The sequence below is a fragment of the Drosophila ficusphila genome, unplaced genomic scaffold (genome assembly GCF_018152265.1).
Source record: "Drosophila ficusphila isolate 14025-0441.05 unplaced genomic scaffold, ASM1815226v1 contig_198, whole genome shotgun sequence".
NCBI classification, from domain to species: Eukaryota; Metazoa; Arthropoda; class Insecta; order Diptera; family Drosophilidae; genus Drosophila; species Drosophila ficusphila.
In genome coordinates, this window is record NW_025064092.1 from 8,999,159 (window position 1) to 9,017,695 (window position 18,537).

Genomic DNA, 18,537 nt, shown 5'->3' on the forward strand with positions numbered 1-18,537 from the left:
GCCCCTTCTGACCAAACCTCGGTCTCGGCCTCCGCCTCCCTCTTTGTCTTTCTATTATGTGCGATTTAGTTTGCGAAAATCGCTCAGGCGCCGGCGCAGGGGAGCGGGAACAGGTTGAGCGAGAGGGTTTTGACCACTCGACCGAGAAAAAGAGCCAAGAGCCAAGCGAACCGGAAGAGGGAGGAGAAAATAGGGGATTACCTTCTCTCTTGCTTGCCTCCGAGTCGGCCATCCAGTTATCTCAATTATGCTAATTAAAAAGCACTACGAATGCAAGCAACGAGTGCGGATTTTAAATCTGTATACTTTACTGAGGAAAAAGCTAATCAAAACAAACCGGTAGCGAGTAAAATAAACTTATTTATAACTTAGGTTATAAAAAAGTGTCCATGTCATTTATATTTTAATGATCGACAACGAGTGGCGAGTAACGAGTAACGAGCAACGAGTAATGGAATCTCCCAGGCGATGAATTCCCGCCGTTGACGGTTGACAGTTCGGATCTGGCCAAGTTGTTTCTGCCTGTCACCTAACTTGTTCCACTTTCTGTTTTCCCCTATCTCCCCCATGTTCCTTCTCTCTCTGCCCCACTCTGTGTCGTTCCTCTTCCTTTCCACACACACGATTGCCCACTTGCACTTCCGTTGCATTGGTTTTTGTTGTTGCTGGGGCGATTGCAATTGTTGTTGACTGCTGACGACTGCCTAGCAATTGGCAGTGCAACAAAATAGCTATTGACAAATTATGACCAACTAAAAGTAATTACACGCGACGAGAGAGGGAGACGGCAGATAACGAGTTCTGCTGACAACGCGTTAATAGTACAAATAATCAACGAGTGCAGAGCAGCAACAGGAGCAACAATAACAGCAACGGCGTCAAGAGCCACACTAAACATACACTTAATATTAATTGTTTTTTATTAACACGATCCGGCTGCTGCTGTACACAGCACTTACTTTGCTTTCATGCTCCATGCTCTTCCTCTCTGCTGCCTTTTTTCGTACCCTATACTCGAGATTGGGTATTCGCGATCCCAAGGATCTCGGTTCCTGTGTGTTTAAGATATACCAATTTTGGTATGGACACATCTATTTCTCTATTGCAGTTGTTATCTCAAGTTTGGAGCCGGTAATCAAAAGGGATCTTGATTTTCAGGCAGAACAGAATTACAGTCTTCAAAAGCATGCTTTCACAGCAGAACCAGAACGAAAAGAAACGTGTTGGGTATTCTTGGTTCTTGTTAGCTTTTTTGCCACTTTTATAGCGGCCGTTGCTGAGATTCATTAATAATTCAAAAAATTGCACATGGCCGGCGGCGATGACAGCGACGTTGGCAGCGACGCCGGCAGAGGCAGAGCGTGTAATCGAGTTGTTAACTCAAAGTGACAACGAACGCGAGCAGCGACGCCGGCGTCGTCGACAAAAGCATGCGCACAACAACAATTAAATGCAGTCAACACACGATCACAGAAAAACAAAAAAAATAAATAAATATATTAACCAGAGCGGCCAAAACGTATGAAAAGAGATGGAGAGAGTGACTTTGACTTTGTTGCTACAATTGCCTTTAATGCTTTTAATGAAATCAACACTTTTTACTGCCACTTGCACGCAATCTACTGCCTCCTTATGTTTCTTTTTTGCCTCGCTTTGCTCTTTTTTGTCTTACATTTCTCGCCCGGCTATTTCATTTTTTTTTTTTTTGGGCCTGGCAGCTTAATTAAAAGCCAAAACAGCTAAAACATATTTCGCGCCTTTGTTGCTTAACAATTAAAATCAGCAACAACAGCAACAACAGCAGCAGCAGCAATAACAGCAACAAAAGCCCAACTTCACACTCAATTAACGCGATGCAGGCAGACAAACAATATAAAGCAAAACAACAAACAAAAAAATATAACAGCACAACAACACCATACATATGTAAAGCATAAAGCGAAAAAAAGTTTTGCTGCTGCTGTGAAAATATATGTATGTATGTGTATATATATATGTATGTAAAAACGTTTTTTTTTTCGTCACCCACTAGATGAAGTCGGCGGAAAATGAGGGGGAGTTGGGCGAAACGCAGCGCAGACTGCAAAACTTTTGTTTGCCATTAATTGACTGCACACACAAAAAGCAGTTGGGGGTGAGAAAGAGTCGGGAGATGCACAGAAAGAGATAGGATTTGCACGCGAAAAAGCTAAATTCTTGTCAGAGTTTTTTTTTTCCGTGTAGCTCTTAAGGGTTTTTGGTTTAATTGACGGTGTACTTCGTGGAGCATTTTTTGGTTTCAGTTTTGGTAAAATTAGTGGCTTAGTTTATAGTGTAATTGTTGGTTTAGGTATTGTACAATTTTATAATGTTTGGTGTAACATTACATATTTGTTTGGGAAACTGTTTAATTGGTGTACTTGTTGGTGTGTTGTTGTAGTTGCTTTAGTGCCTTTTAGTAATTATAATGATAAAAGTTTCTGAACATTTTTGGCTTCGTTCTGTTGGTTGTTGTTGGCGTTTTACTATTTAAAAGACTTTGGCATGAGTGCAAACGGTTAGCTCACGTCATTGACACCTAAAAGCAACAACCACAAAGGTTCAGTGCCACTACAGTAATCTCGCCACTAACACGAATCATAAAACTCAGCTTTAAATCAGAATAGAATTTGAAAGCATCTGATTAAGTAAAATATTAGACGCAAAAGGAGTTTTACAACTGAATTTTGAATTGGCTCTTAGCCCAAAAAAAGTTCAGATAGATCAGCCAGCGAGGGGCCACTGTAGCCCGAGTAGGCGCAGTGGACCCTCCCCAACCTCTCACCATCCACTCTGCAGATGTGCGTGCGTAATTGCCTTTTGGCTTCGTGTTAATTTCCCTCGTGGAAAACCCTCGACAGGAAAAACTGGAATGGGTGTTTCACCCACGGTGTAGGTAGGTGTAGGTGCTACATAAATTTGATTTGTATTTTTCCGAGAAAACCGAAACCGAAATAAGAAGAATTTTTATTCATAAAAATCAAGTGGCAACATAAATTCGTGTGTGTTACCAAAAACGTAGCCGGTCGACCGACCTGAGTGTATTGCCTGTATTTTGTGCTTGTGCTGATGTTTGTTCTTTTCTGGTTTCTGTTTCTGTTTTTGTTTGGGAGTTTAATCAGGCACACAGAACACGCAGAGCAGTTAAAAATCACCAAATGCCCCATACAATTTGTATAATTTTTCAGCCCAGAAAATATTAAATAAATATGCACACTAACACACACACACATGTGCATGCCGCAATAATAATAATAAAGAAAAAATAAAACCAAACTAACTCGTCAATTTTTTCCACTTAAAATTCATAAAGCGTCGCTTGAGCCCCAGCAAACTTTGGCGCAGCAGAATGTATAGAAGCACAATCGTGGAAGGAGGGAAAGGAGGGGAAAGGAGTGGAAGGGAGGGGAAGGGAGTTCCAGGAGGATTGCATTAAACTAAAACTGCTGAGTATGACATTTAAAGATTTCCAGTTTCAGACATCACTTTTTAGCAAGGCAAATAAAACCAATTAAAACATTTATGTATGCAGCTTGATAAGGGTCTACAACTTGATGGTAGTTTTTTTTTTTTTTAATTTATTGTTACCTCCCAATTAGCACAGTAACCATCTAAGCAAATATCTAATCTTTTGAAAACGTTACTTGTAGTTTCTGAAAAGTCTAAAAAGCTTCTTAACCAAAAAGGCAAGATCTTCATTCAGGTATATCGCATAGATCAAAAGGATCAGGGGACCAGCTTAACTGCCTGCCACATTTCCGCGAAAATTTCCCAGCTCAGTGAGCGTCCTTTTTTGCCGTCGTGTTCCTCTTTGGCTTTATTTATTTTTTTTTTTTTTTGGGCCAATTAGCGTTCTAATCAAGTGTAAACTAATGCTAAAAGCCAAGCCGAGTTTGCCTCGAACGCGTGAATTTGCCACGAGGACAAACTGAAAAGGGTTCAACAAACAAAAAAAAGTGGGGACAAAAAAAGATACGATTAAAAAACGAATAATCAAAAAATCATTAAAAAAATCAAATAAAAATGTTATAACTTTGAATATAAAATCTAACTTGCAAATTAAATTAAAAAAGAAACATTAATATATATAATTTAAGGATTCAAAATACCAGGATGCTTCCTTTTTTTTTTTTTGTGAAAGAGACGGCTAATTTGTCTAATTTGCTTAGTGTGTGAGAAAGAGAGATAGACAACGATTGTCGCTGACATTGCCGGCGATTTTTCTTTGATCTGCCATCGCACATCTAGAAAATGTTTGTCAAATTCATTCGACCGTTCTCATTGTTTTTGACATTTCTTTTAGTCTTTGCTGTTGCTTCTTCCCTTTTTGTTGTTGTTCTTGTTGTTGTTGTTGTTTCTGTTGGGTGACTGGGGATGCTGCTTCTTCGACTTGTTTGTCGTCTGCCCGATCACTTTCTCTGCTGTTGAGAGAGGCTTTTTCTTGGCTTTTTTGCTCAGTGAGCGCCAATGCCAAACACATGTGCAACTAACGACTTCAAAGCATTGTTCCCCGAACCCACTGGCGAAAATACTGCAGATGTCAAGAAACTAGATCTAAGGACATCTGACGTAGGTTACGCATTTAATGATGAAATCGTTAAAAAAAAAATATTTTAGAAAAGTTTTATATTTTCAGTTGCGATAGTGAAGCTGACCCCCAAACCATTACAAATCAGAAAAATTTTACTTCTTAAGCTCGGAACTCGAGTGCTAAATGTTTGACCTTGGCTGTGCTTGATCCCCTCCCCCTTTTGACGACCCGATTTTTGAGCAGACTCCACCACTCCACGCATATTCGTCAGGCATTGTCGTTATTTTTCTGGCGCCAAAAAGACGCCGTCTTCGTCCTCGATAGCTCTGCCTCTTTCTGGCAACGCAGGCTGTCTCGCTTGCACTTTCGCTGCTCACTCGCCTGGCATTCTGTTTTTGGTAGTTGTTGTTGGTATTTCCTTTTTTTTCGTATGTTGCTCCATTCTTTGTGCAAATTTTTTTTTTTTTTTTTTGGTTTTGCTCGCTGTCTCTCCTTTTTCTGTTTGGTTTTGTGTTTTTTCTTTCTTTTCTTCTTTTTGGGTTCTTCTGAACTCATGTTGTTCATTATAAAGGACGTCATCATCGTCATCGTTTTGGGTTGTTGCTGTCGTTGTTGGTTGTCATATTTTGCGTTGTTTGCTTTATGCATTTTCAAGTTGTCCGAGAAGAAAAGAAATATAAGAAGCGACAAAAAAAACTTGGAAGCCAGCGAATGCGTTTTAAATATTCCATTCCATGCAATTCAAGGCGCGCTGTTTCGAATTCCTTGCGTTGCTTGTGGTTGTCAAGGATTTGGGGTTCGAAATGTGTGCCAATTCCTGCGTTCCTATGACAAAGTCTACACGATGAGTGGTTCTTTGCGAACAGGACTTTTTGAAGTGTTCACTGCGTTTCATTCCAACGTTCCCCGTTTTATTCCATTGTTCCTCTTGGGTTATTCTAATCCACTTTTTCCCTAAAAGTGATAATCACCCATTAGGCTTATCAGTTAGCTACCAAAACTGGCGTCTCATTAGCCAGCGAAGCGTGTAAACAGCGGAATTTTCTCGATTAGACCAAAACCATTAAGCGGCATTTTGTTACCATCAATTTTGAGCTGGTTGCGGTTCTCTGACCAAAAACTCAGACGTCATTAAGCCAAGTTAAGAGCACCGCTAACTCTAACTTGCAACTTCCGCTGCGTGGGCGCTTTATATTTTTCTTGGACGGGGGACCTGGATTTTACCGGTGGCGGAAGCGCTCACTTAATTAGCCGAACCGAAAAAAAACAGAAATTTGGTGTTCGTCAAATTAATTTCCATTTAATTCCAAGTGGGCGTAAATGCAATTTAAATTAACAGCCACCAAAATGTGCCACTTAAATGTCTCTCTGTCTCCCTTTTTCTCAAACGCTTTTCGCTTTTTAATTTGTTCAAAACTTTTTATGACATTTTTATTGTAATTTAAGCAGCGTCGGATTTGAATTTTGGTTTTCCGATTTAGGGTGGTGGCGATTGTAGTTTGAATAAAACGGTTTTTTTTTTTTTATTTTATGATCGACGATAGGGAGCGGCGTTTGTTCGAAGGGTTAGGATTGCATTTAGGGTTGCCGGTCTGTCGGCCATGATCGAAATGGTTGTCTTGTGAAGATCGCATAAAGAACCAGAGGCATTCTCACTCGGGGATTATCGATATACAAGCCAAGAGAACCACAGGGTCATTGGTGCGAAAATGAATCAATTTCTATGTGGAATGCCAGCGAATCTTCTGGCTTGTAGGTTGTACAGTTATTTTTAAACAACTGCAAATATAAGAATAGGCAGTCATTTTTTGTTACACATAACCAGCCGAAGTAAATTGCGCACTAGCCATTTAAAAACAATTTTGAATAAATAATTATCGGTTGCATCCACACGCACACACGATATGCGGGGTTATCTATAGGATCCCACCGATTTCCCGTACGCTCTACCCTGTGAAATCAATTTAAAATCAAATTACGCGCAAATTATCCAACGTCCTCATGAATTTTCCAAGAAGTGCGCAATACCCGAAGGATATACGTATCCATGTGCCGCATGAAGCGACTCTATATATCGCTATTGCAATTATTATGCATTTTTCATTAAACTGGGAATGGTCAAGCAAATTTGGCATGACTTACAAAAACAAAAAAAAGAGAAAGAAATTGCTGCACCGAGCCGAGGAAATTTCCAAGTTGCTAAGCAAATTAAGTGTAATTTAGTAGGGGTTCTCTCGTAATCCCCTGCCTTTGCGTATTTGTCAACTTAGCACATCGATAATTTTTCCTTCCCCCTTTGCCGAACGACAATTTTAACACAATTATGAAAAACGTTTCCAAGATGGTGGAGCAGGAAAATTTCGGGAGGTGGGTGGTCCTTTTAAGGGTTGTACACTATAAAAAAATGAAAAAAAATTGGCCCTCAACCCCCAATTGACCCCCTTTCTTACTCCGTCCGTCAAAGACTTTGTGGGGGAAAACACAAAAAAAAAAAAACCGAAAAAACTAGGGGGCGGACACGCCCATTTAATTGAGCCTACGGCTTGGAGGAGGTGGGCGTGTGAGGGCGGGACAGGCCAGTGCACTTTGATTGCGTTTTGTCGCCGTCAGCTGAGTTTTTACCCAAAACGAAAATACAAAGGAGCAAAAAAATAAATATGGAGGAAACGGGAAATTTTTATTTATGAAAATTAAACAAGTGAACTTTGACAGGCGGTTGCCCAGGGGTTGACCCGAGAATAAAAAAAAAATAAATGTATATGGAGAGAAAAGTGACATAGTGTGTATCCTTTGGCGTGTCATTAAATATTTTTGTCTGTCACATTATCGCATGCCAGGCACAAACGCTGACATCAATTGAAATCGAGGGGGTCCAAAGCTACGTGGGAGTGGATTTAACAATAAAAGTGGTGATATCTTTACACAAGTCATACTTTTTAAATATCCAAAGTGAATACAAAAATTTATAAGGCCAAAAGCAGCTGTTTTTTTATCCGTTTTTTAAATAGGGTTTAAAGAAAATGTCTGTGCTTATAAAACGCCACTTTCAATTAGCTAAATACTGGCGAAATCAAAGCTATCTCGCACCCTGTTTTCATCGCACTTGAGGTCAACGCTTGATAATTTTTGACACTGTTTATAGATTTATTTATAATGGTTTCCCTCATTTGAAATGCCATTTCCTTGACTTCGCACCGAAAGTGTCGCCAAGTGTTCGAGGGGTGTGGAAAAGCGAAGGGAAGTGGAAGTGCCGCAGCTCGACGAGACTTTATTTATTTGCGCTTAGACAGCAATTTCAATTAATTGATAAGTCACAGCAACAAGCTGAAAAGCATAGAGAGATTTCACGCTGTTTGCTTTAGCGATTTAATTGCCAGCGACAAATTGAGAAGGAGGGAGAGAAATATAGAAATATAGAAATAGAGAAACGCTTTGAGTGGAATTTAATTTTAGCCTGTAAACGATTGAAGTCAGATGATTTTATTTAAGGGGACAAGGTAACGAGGCGATTTTTGTTTCAAATGAAAAATAAATTCAAGCTGATCTCTCAAGAAAATAGTTGAAAACTATTAACCAATTTAAAATTGAAAATTTTATACCGTGACATATTCTTCTGTGGCACTTAGCAATTTGTTAGATGGCCAAACATGTTAATCAACAAAACTGTTTTTTCCCGAAACAGCTGCCAAGCTTTTGTGCACGAAAAACTAAAGCCAGAAACATCGAATTATTGCATCAATGAATCGAAGCGAAATTCGCTGGAAAAAAAATGAAAAAATGGTAAAAACAAAAACGATTGAATCGCACCAAGTGAATGCAAATCCACTCGCGAAACATTCAAGTGGCACTCACATGGAGAGGAGAAAAAAGGAGGGTGGTGTTTTCCAGGGGGCAGGCGGCAGGAAAAACAATAATTTTGACATTGATGATGATGGGGCAACGGCAACAGAAGCGGCAACAATAATTCTGTTTGCTGTTTTGCCATTTGGTTGTTGCTTTTTTTTCGCACGTCTCGCAAGCATGCAACAGCAACAACTGCAACAGCAACAACAACAACAGTAATAGCAAAAACAACGTACGTAGTATGTGGCGTGCAAAAAAGTTGCAACTTACACACAGCCATAATCTCCATATGTGTGCTAGGTACAAGTACTTAAAACTTTTACAAGCCACTCGGGGCTCCCCTGCCGCCTCCCCCTTTCGCCCCCTTTCTCCATCTCGCCTGCCCCGATTCCTCATCTAGGGCCGCCCCCCACCGACGCCCCCTTTTACAACAATTGCATGCCACACTTTGGGGCAATCCCCCAAGTCCCCGCTCCTCCCTCGCCCCCCTTGCAGGGTCATGAACTCGGCAACACGGCGAGAAAATTGAATTGTCATGTTCTACTCAACTTCCCAACTAGCATTTAAATAATTTTGCACTCAAAAGTCACTTTGAATTATTAAATCATTTACTTGCCACAGGATTTGAGGTGCATTTACACAGCATACAGATTATATTCGTCCCATGATCTGTGTTAGATATAGTAAAACTATTTGTTTTAAGTGCACATATTTGCCCACCAACTTGAAAAGTGAAGAAACGAGGAGTTGGTTTTGGTTTGGTGTTTTTTTTTTTTTTTGAGGGGAGTTGCAATGTTGTTTTTTATGCTTATGGCTTGGCCACTTGGTTTAGTTTCACACTTCAAGTCGCCAAACTGCTAATGAGCTTAAGAATATAACAGGAGCAGGAGCAGCAGCAGGAGCAGGAGCAGGAACACTGCTCACTCTTTAGCTCAAAAATATAATTTCCATCAACTTTTTGGTTTTGTGTTTTTCTGTTTGTTTTTTGTTGTTTTTGTTGTGTTGTTTTTTGTTCTGTTGTTTGCTATGCGGTTGTTTTGTGTTTTTTGTGTGTACTTTCCCAAGTGCGAACAACCAACAACAAAATGCAACCACTGGCACAAAGAAGGGGCGTGGGCGGCTGTTTGGGGGCGTGGCCAGAGGGCCTAGACACCTGGCCAGACGTATTCGCAACTTTCAGCACACAAAACTATTTGCAAATATTTTATTTTTGCGCTTATTTCCACTTTCTATTGGTGTTGCTGCCACGCCTACGCCGCCAGACTGACATTGAAACTATAAGTAACTCTCCATCTATATGTATGTAGTAGTTAGTGTATATGTACACACATACATATATACGGAAAAGGGGCGGCGAAGGCGTTGGCCAAAGAAGCTTAGCCGAGGCGTCAGGTAATTTGTAGCTTAAAAAAGCAACAATTCAAGCTAATTGAATTGGGCTTGCTGCGAAATGAATAACCGTTGAGTGGAAAGAATTATCCAGGGGAATACTGCAGGAAATTAATACAAGTTTTAGTTTAACATAAATTCGTTAGTTAGTTGCTATGTTTTAAAACGCATTTCGAAGAAGAATTCTTCTAAGCTGTTTTCTCAATTGCTTTAAAAAATTGTTGCTGCTGGTGTCCCTTAAACTCTCCTGCCCGATCATACTCAGTCGGCGGACTGAGTGCATTCACAGCTGCCGCGTCTTGCACTCACTTGACACTCACTCCACTCGTGTGTGAGTGTCTCCGTGAATACTTTCTCAAGTAGGTGTGAAGCTCAAAACGCATTTTCACGCGCCAACGCAGCTTGAATGTCAACGTCGTCGCCATATAATTATCGTCGCATCATCATCATCTTCTCAACGGAGAGAGAGTCTGGGTCTGAGGCTCTAAGGCTGGCGACATACTGATGAAAATGTGGAAAATATCATACAAAAAAAAACAATAAAAAAAATGTACAAAAAATGTACAAAAAGGGGGAAGAACAGGGGCATCTGTTCACCTACTTTCAGCTCAACTGGGCGTGGAACTTGGGAGCGGTTTTGACGGCTAACGGGAGCTTGAGACGTCGCCACACGTGCTCAAGTGGCCAAGGCTGCAGCTCGGCCTGTGACCTCCGGGAACGCCTCGAGATTCATGTTCGCAGATTGGTCTCTTCGATTGCCAAAAGCTCGGGAAAAATTATTTGCTGCCAATATTGTGCAGCGAAAATATTCAGAATAAAAAAAATAAAGCACACAGTACTCTCCCATCGACAAATAGATTGCTTTTATACTGGTGTACTTCTAAAGGATATTCTTTTGTCTTATAATATCTTTAATAAAACTTTTCTAAGGATTTTGAACTTGGGCTTAACTCAATTAGAATCCTTTGCAATATTATTATTTCCAACTCGCAATACCCATTTTTAAGGACTTAAAGGAATAAACTGTAAAATAGTAGAACGAGAATATTGCCATCACTGTGATCACTGTTTTTGGTGTATCAGTGTATCAGTATTAAACCCCGCACTTAATTTTTGGAGTAGGAAACCCAAAAAAGATAGTACATCGCCAAAGGACACTTTACACCATAGATAAGATACTCCCCGCGTTTCACACCCACTGCATATGCACATATAATATGGTATGATATATCCCTCCCAAAAAGCTTCGATCACTTCATTCCCTATATTCTATATTCCATTTCTATATTCGATCACTCACCTGCCGCTCTTCGTGATGACCATCTCCGTGCCCAGCTTGTGGAACTTCTCCCACAGGTCCTTGCCCTCGAGCGTGACCTTGGGATCGTCGACGACGCCATCGTCCTCGGGCTGGAGCGCCCGGAGCGGTCGCATCGCCGGATGCAGTTGGTGGGCGACGGCCGAGGCGAGGACCACGTCCTCGGCGGTGGTGTACGCGCTGCCCAGGTGGTGGGCGTGCGGATGGGCGCCCGGGTGGTGCGGCGGGAAGCGCAGTCCGCCGCCGGGATACAGACCCGGATGCGGTCCGGCCGGACTGCCCGCTAGAGCGGCCAGTGCCGCTGCTGGAAAGTACGGCGGTGGCGGTGGTGCCGGGTGTTGCTGCTGCTGCTGCTGTTGCTGTTGTTGTTGCAGGTGGTGCGGCGGTGTGGGTGGCGGCAGGCCCGTCGCCCCAGCCGTTGGTGGGGCAGCGGCACCCGTGCTCGGCGAATGATGGGCTCCGCTGGTGGTGGTTGGGTGGTGCGACGGATGGGCGGCAGCCGAGTTGCTGCTGCTGCTGCTGTTACTGTTCGGCGGTGGTATCGGCGGTACACCAACAATTGTGGGCGGTGGTGTGCCCGCTGGCGAGGGCGTTTCTTCGGTGGTGCTCAAGTGGTGTCCTTGTTTTTGATTAGTTGTGTTATTATTATTATTATTCGTATGGTTGTTATTATTATTATTTGTATTGTTGTTATTGTTGTTGCTGGTGTTGTTGTTATTATTGTTGTTGTTGTTGGAACTAGAGTTGTTGGTATTGCTGGTGGTGGTGGTGTTGCTGCTGCTGTGGTTGCTTTGCGGCGATAACTGCGCACCACCACCCGTTGGTGAAACGGCCACTAGATTGTTGGTGTTGTTGACGGAGCTGTTGGTGTTGCTGTTGTTCGCGTTGTTACCGGAGTTGTTGTTGCCGCTGTTGTTGTTGCTGTTGTTGCTACCCGCCGTCAACAGCGAGGAGACGCTGAAGTCAGTGGGTCGTTGCGTTAGCTGAAGAAATGGATGATATGCCATCCCATTGGCAAATCTGGCGAATGGATCCTCAGCAGACTGATGAAGTAGCAGCTCCTGGACGTCGTATCTCATCACATAACCGTTTCAAACAACCAAGTGCGTCATGCAGAAAGGACTTCCCACGGCGATCTCTTTTCGGGATCTCTAATCTCCAATTTCCTTAAATGTTTGTTTGTTTTTTGTTTGTTTCAATTTTGTTCTACAGGTACTTATTTTTGTTTTATTTTCTTTTTTTTTTTGGGACACTCACTGGCACTCTTATTTTTTTGTTGTTGTTTCAAAAAAATTTGTGTTTAATTGCTACAAAAAACATAAAGAGGATATTTAGTTGATTTAGCCGCTTGAGATTTTCGAGAACGTTATGAGGGGATTTAACAGGAGTATTTTGGGATGAATTTTGAACAACTTCGCTCATAGTTTATACTGCCCTAATTGTGGCTTTAATTTATGTAAGCAAACCTGACTTTGTAATGAACATTTTTAAGAGATAATAATATTTATACTCTTTTTGCTGTCTTGCTTAGTTTCATACTTGTTTATTAAAAACCTATTCCTATCTATTTCTATTTCAGAAATCGACCTATCTTTAAAATCTTTGTCGGTATACAACCTTATAATACTCAAGTGCAAATGCTTTTTTTTTTCTATACGATAATAATTTTCTTCTCATCTTGGTTTCTTATTTGCGGCTTAAAACTAAAATAAGGAAATGTAGCACGTTATTCAGCGTAGAACAACAATTGCAGCATACATCACGTATACGCCTAATAGTTTTTTTCGAAAGTATTCCTGAGGTTTTAAATTTTTCTAATTTTAAATGCTAAAGCTCTCTTCTTTTCTCCTGTTTTTGTTTGTTCATTCTTTATTTTATTTCATTTCTTTTTGGCTTGTTGTTCGTTTTAAACATTCGCTTGCCTTTTGTTTGATTTGGCGACGGCAAAACGTTGAAATTTTATAAACCTCGGTTTAAGTTTCTGTTTTTTTGTTTTTTTCACAGTTTCACTTGGCATTAGTAAGTTTTCCCAAATTGACGCAAATAGTTGATGTTCGTTTGTTTTTTTTTGTAATGCTTGTATGTTTGTTACCAAAAAAGAGAACGCAAAAAAAAAGCGAGCACAACGAATGAGATCGCAAAAGAGAGCGAAGAAGGAGGTGGTAGGCGACGAGACGACAACGAACAACGAACGAAGGGAGAAACAACAAACGACGAGAAACGACGGGGGACAAACGACAAAAGCGACAACCGACAGGCGACAAAGGCGACAGAGCGGCGATGACGACACGAACTACACGCCGGTCGCATTCAAACTGGAAACTGGAAATACACACACGCCAAAACCGGCGTCGACTGCGCTGCTGTCGCTCTGCTCCTCCTCTGCCCACTGTTGAGGCTCTCTCGCTCTCTCATGCTATGCCATATGGGCGTACGAGTAAGACGGCGATACACGGGGGTGCTCCAAACGAGTAAGAGCGAGCGAGAGGGCAGGAGTGTTGAGTTTCTCTAACAGAGGGCGTGTGCAAGTGAGAAAGAGAGCGAGAGAGAGAGTAAGTGAGCTGCGGGGTTCCAATAAGAAAACCAAAAACTCGGACCAAAAGTGTTGAGTTGACGCCGGTGTAGGTGTGTGTGTGAGTGAGTGTGAAAGCGGGTGTCTGTGTGTGTCGGTGTGTCTGTAAGCCTGTGTGTGTAATGGGAAATGGCACCAACCAACGGCGGCAGCGACGTCGCGTCAAAAGCAGCGTGTTAGAAGTAACAAGGCAGCTGACACCACTACAAGAAGAAGAAGAAACAGGTTGTGGATAGGGGAAGGGGTCAGCAAGAAAAAAGATGAGGTGGAGTAAAAGCAGAAGAAAGCCTAAGAGCGGACAAAATCAAGCAGAAGAAAATATATTAAATAAATAGTTAAATATAATAAAAAGAAAAACCAATAAGAGGAAGAAAAACAAGATACCGAAAATGTGCAGAGAAGAATTATTAAAAAACCAACGATTAGGCAAATCAAAGTTAAATAATGAGGAAATAAATTTAAATAAATAAATAACAATTAAAGAACACTAAGTTTTAAGCCAAATGCTTCAGTTTCTGATTAAAAAGGGGGTTAGTAAAAAACATCAAAATACAATGGTTTAAACAAAGTTAAAAAAATGTGTGACATGGTATATTTTAATACAATAGGTTTAACTTCCTAAACAACTACATATAGGTAACTTCCTAAAAAAAACAAATATACATAATTAAGAACAAAAAAACCAAATTAAAAAAATGGTCAGTAAACAGAAGCTAAAGGCAAATAAAAAGGGACAGTAAATCACAACCTTTGGGGGTACGACTAAAAAAGGGGGCGTAACACTGGGGCGGTAGAATCGCAAAGGAGCAAATAATGAAAAAAATCAGCCAAGTTGACAAATGACGCGCAAGCGAAAAATGCGCTTCAATGGTCAAATGTTTGTCGTGTGGACGGAGAAAGGGGGTGGGGTGGTGAGATAAATGCGCTAGAGGGTTGGGGTTGTGGTGAGATAAATGAGGAGGACAGGCGGGACAAAAGGGGATGGTATTTCCCATTCAGAGATAAAAAAAGCGGCTGCGAGAAGCACTTTAAGGCACAAAAGTTGACCTAGAATGACCTCCAGACAATCAAAAGGCACTGCTCGAAAAGGATGCCAGGTAACCCTCAATATATTTTGGGTTTCAATAAATAAATAATATTGTAAATTAAGAAAACGCTCGTTAAGTGTATTTACAAATTGGTCTTTACTTCTTCTGATGGTCAACGAACAATTTTGTATCGTATATGCTGTAGACTGTATAACCAAGTTGGGGACTATTTTTTTAAGTTTGTGATTTCTGTCACATTTATAACAGAAAACTGTCAGATAACACCAAGTGTTTGCCTGTTTGTTCAGTCTAAGCCTCTCCCTAACCAACCTTACCCACCTTCTATCCATTGTTAACCCCATTTTGCTCACTCTTAACCCGCCAAAAACTAAACGCTTGTTAGCCGCTTTGGCAGCTTTTATGCGTCCCTTAAATGTAAATGAAAAGATTTCGGACTTGCGAAGGGGATAGCGGTAAGCGAAAGAAATTCGCAAGTGCGAAAAAGCAGAAGAGCATCAACGACTTCGACGCCGACAGAGGCAGCGGCGTCGACAGAAGCAGCGACGTTGTGTGACAAACTTGTCGCAAAAGTAAAGCGCAAACACGGCGAGTGCGAGCGAGATGGCAGATGGCGAGAGGCGTGCAAATGAAAAGGCAACCGGCTCAAGTCACCAACACCAAGAAGCCAAATGTATTTTGTCACACGTACTTACACATACAAACACACACACTGAAAGAGGAGACAAAGAGCGAGCTGGCAATATGGCGGCATTACCGTGTGCAAGAAAAAGACGGCAAGCGACTTGCTTCTTCCTCTTTTGCTTGTGTGACAAGTTTAACCACAAACACACACACACTCACTTGCAGAGAGGAGAGCACAATCAAAATGGAACCTCTAATTCTCTCTCCTGCGCGAAAGAGATGCAAGATGAGGTGACAACATTGGAGCGTCTGTGTTAGTGTGTGTGTGCGAGTGTTTGTGGTGTGAAAAATTACAGCAAAAGCAGCGACGTTCCTCGTTTCTTCGCTTTGGTTGGTTTTTTCGACTCTCTTTTTCGATTGTTTTTGTTTTTTTCAGTGGTGTGGGTGCTAAGAAGGAGGATGGGAATAAGGACGGATATTGAGGAGGGCAGCTGGAGATGGCGAGGTGTAAGGTGATTTAATTGGTCTTCGGATTCCGTCCCTCAAAACAAACAAATCCTAAAATAAGGGCTCAGATTTCCTCTAATTTCAGTTCACTTTTTTCGATGCAAGAGTTACAGATGTAAAAAAATTTTACAATGTTATGAAAACTAAATCACCAATTACAAATTACAAAAGACAAATTCAAATGTACAAAAGACACACACGAATATACACGAATGCCGTGAAAAGTCTGTGAAAAGTTAAAAGTAAAAAGGTGTTAATAAACAACCAACCAAAATGCCGAGAAGTCTTCAGAAAATCTCAAGTTTTTCGGCGTTTTTCAAAGGGTTTTGAAGTTCTCTCCCTTTCTCACGCTCTCCAGCTCTCTGAGTATTGATTAAGTGTGTATGTGTATGAGTGAGGTGTGTTGAAAAAGCTTACACTTACACAGCATCCCTCGTTCTCTTTTGCTCTCTTTAAGTGATTTTTTGTTGGCGCTTTGAAGCTAATTAAAACTTGATGTTCGCGTGTGTTAAAAGGAAAGAAGTAAAAAAATCCTCATAATTATCAGAGAAAAACTTTACTTTAGCTGTCTTTTCCAGGTATCTGCGTCTTTCTTTCTATTTCGCACTCTTTTGTTTATTTGCTTAACATGGTTTAGATGCGTACGTGTGCGTGTGAGTCTGCGACTGTTTGCTTTTTGTCTGTGTGTGGGGAGGCATTTCTATCTTTCTCTCTGTCTGTGTGTGTAGGGGCCCCTTTCTCCTTGTTTCTCTGTGTGCGTGCCTGTGTGTGTTTTTGTGGAAATTTACGAGCTGCGCGCGTTAAATTATCTAAATATGTTTGGGGCAAAAAGGTGACGACGAATGGGTTAACACTTTGAAAAGCTGCTGATGCGATGCGGCCCCTTTATTTGTGTTAGTTTAGATGATTGTGGATTCGTGGGCCTGAGTGGAGTGTGAGTGTGTGATTATCCCTATCTTTACGGGCATTCAATAACACACATATACATTCAAGAGTCCAATACGGAAACATGATGAAATCTTGGTTAGAATGGTCTAAGAAGAAGCCTTAACCATTCCTAAATGGCCACTTAAATCAAAAGAAAACTCATCCATCAAATTCTTGAGAAATATCCCATAAATTTCCACCATTTTCATTACTAATTTACAATTGCTTCAAGCGAAGATTCGAAAAATGACGAATTGGCGCTTGTTTTTCTTGCTCGTCGGTTGAGGCAATCGATAAAATTAGCATAAAATTAAATGTAATATATGGTAAAGGAAAACAATGGTTGGACTGGCAGCCGACCAAAAAATGGGGGAGGAAAAATCAGATATCGGGTGGAAATAGAGAAAGAGCATCGTAAAATGGGGAATAGAAAATGTCTAGCCTTATGTGAACAGTATATAGGTACATGAATGTTAACCTATAAATGTGTGTGGGTGTGTCGCATATAGTGAGTTTCTTTAGTTTTCTCTCCTGTTCCGCAAAAATCAAACTCCCCAGCGTTCACTTATCTCAAATATTTATGATATCTTACGGATATATCTATCCAATTTACGGCTAAATCACCTATGTTATTACCTTCTTAAAACTTCCCAATTAAAACTCTCTGGCGAAACACCTTTAATTAACTGCTTTCTGTGCTATAATAAAAAATGTTTTTAATTTTTTTTTTTTATAAAAAAAATATTTTTTAGTGGTAAACAACTCCGGGTGGTATTAATAAAAGAAAGAATATTGTTTTGTCCCTACTCTTCACTTTTTGATCCCTTTCACCCCTTTTCCCGTCGTCTGATAAGTGTTGCCTACTTTGGAGCGTCAAGTAAATTGCCAACCATTGTGGGCGTTTGGACTGGTGGGCGTGGGCGTGGGTGGAAAATGGGTGGCCATTGCAATTGCTCAATTACAGTGCAACAGACAATGCACACACACAGATGCACGCGCACCGCAGCTGTGTGTGTTATGTTGTGTTGAATTTCACGCCAGGCTGCCAAGTGTAGTCCGTAGTTTTTCGCCATTTTTAACGCGTCTGCGTATGTGTGTGCCGGCTGCCCGCGTGTCTGTGTCTGTATGTGTGTGTGTGTATTTATTGTTTAATTAACTTTACGCCTGTCTATCACACACACACACTAACGTCTGCCAGCCGACGGAGAGACAGACTTTCGATGTTGTTTGTTCGGCTTTGGTTGCTGTCTGTGTGTGTCTGGCTTTCCATGTATGTGCGCGGATGTGTGTGTGTGTGTGTGTGTGAGTGCCTCGTCCTGTGTATAAGTGCATTCTGTGCATAGTCCTTGCATCCTGCGCGCTTGTTGTTGTTTTTTCAGCTCAACACAAAAGTTAATCAGTTAGGGCAATGTGTGAAAAACAAAGTGCATTTCCCTCGAGAGCCCATCTCACCCACCCACTCACTTTCTTCCTTCCCGTCATCGCCCATCGCTGAGAAGTGCAACAAGGATTGAGTTTCCAGAGAGGATTATCCAGTAGTCACCTTGTAAGCGTTTCGGTGCTACTTACACGGGATTTACCAGTTAATCATATCACTATTTTGTGAATCGGATAATTTCAATAAAACCTTTTCTTTCGGGTTTCGATCATTTTGGAAGTGAATCCAAGCTATGGCAAGTTTCTCACTGATCTCAAAATTGACTTTCTTTTTTTTAAATTTCAAGTCCGAATATTTGATGAACTGTATAAGACCTTCTTCCAT

At 41.1% G+C, this 18,537-nt stretch overlaps 1 protein-coding gene across 4 annotated transcripts in view; it reads right to left on the minus strand.

The window, feature by feature from the left end:
• Positions 1-13,408, minus strand: part of LOC108091318 (optomotor-blind protein) — a 60,772-nt gene extending 47,364 nt beyond the window's left edge. For all 4 annotated transcript variants that reach the window (XM_017190452.2, XM_017190451.2, XM_017190450.2 and 1 more), the window contains exon 1: positions 11,082-13,408. In XM_017190452.2, coding sequence (XP_017045941.2) covers positions 11,082-12,178 — 1,097 coding nt within the window. In that variant the 5' untranslated portion in view covers positions 12,179-13,408. The remainder of the gene's footprint in view (positions 1-11,081) is intronic.
• Positions 13,409-18,537: the final 5,129 nt, after the last annotated feature.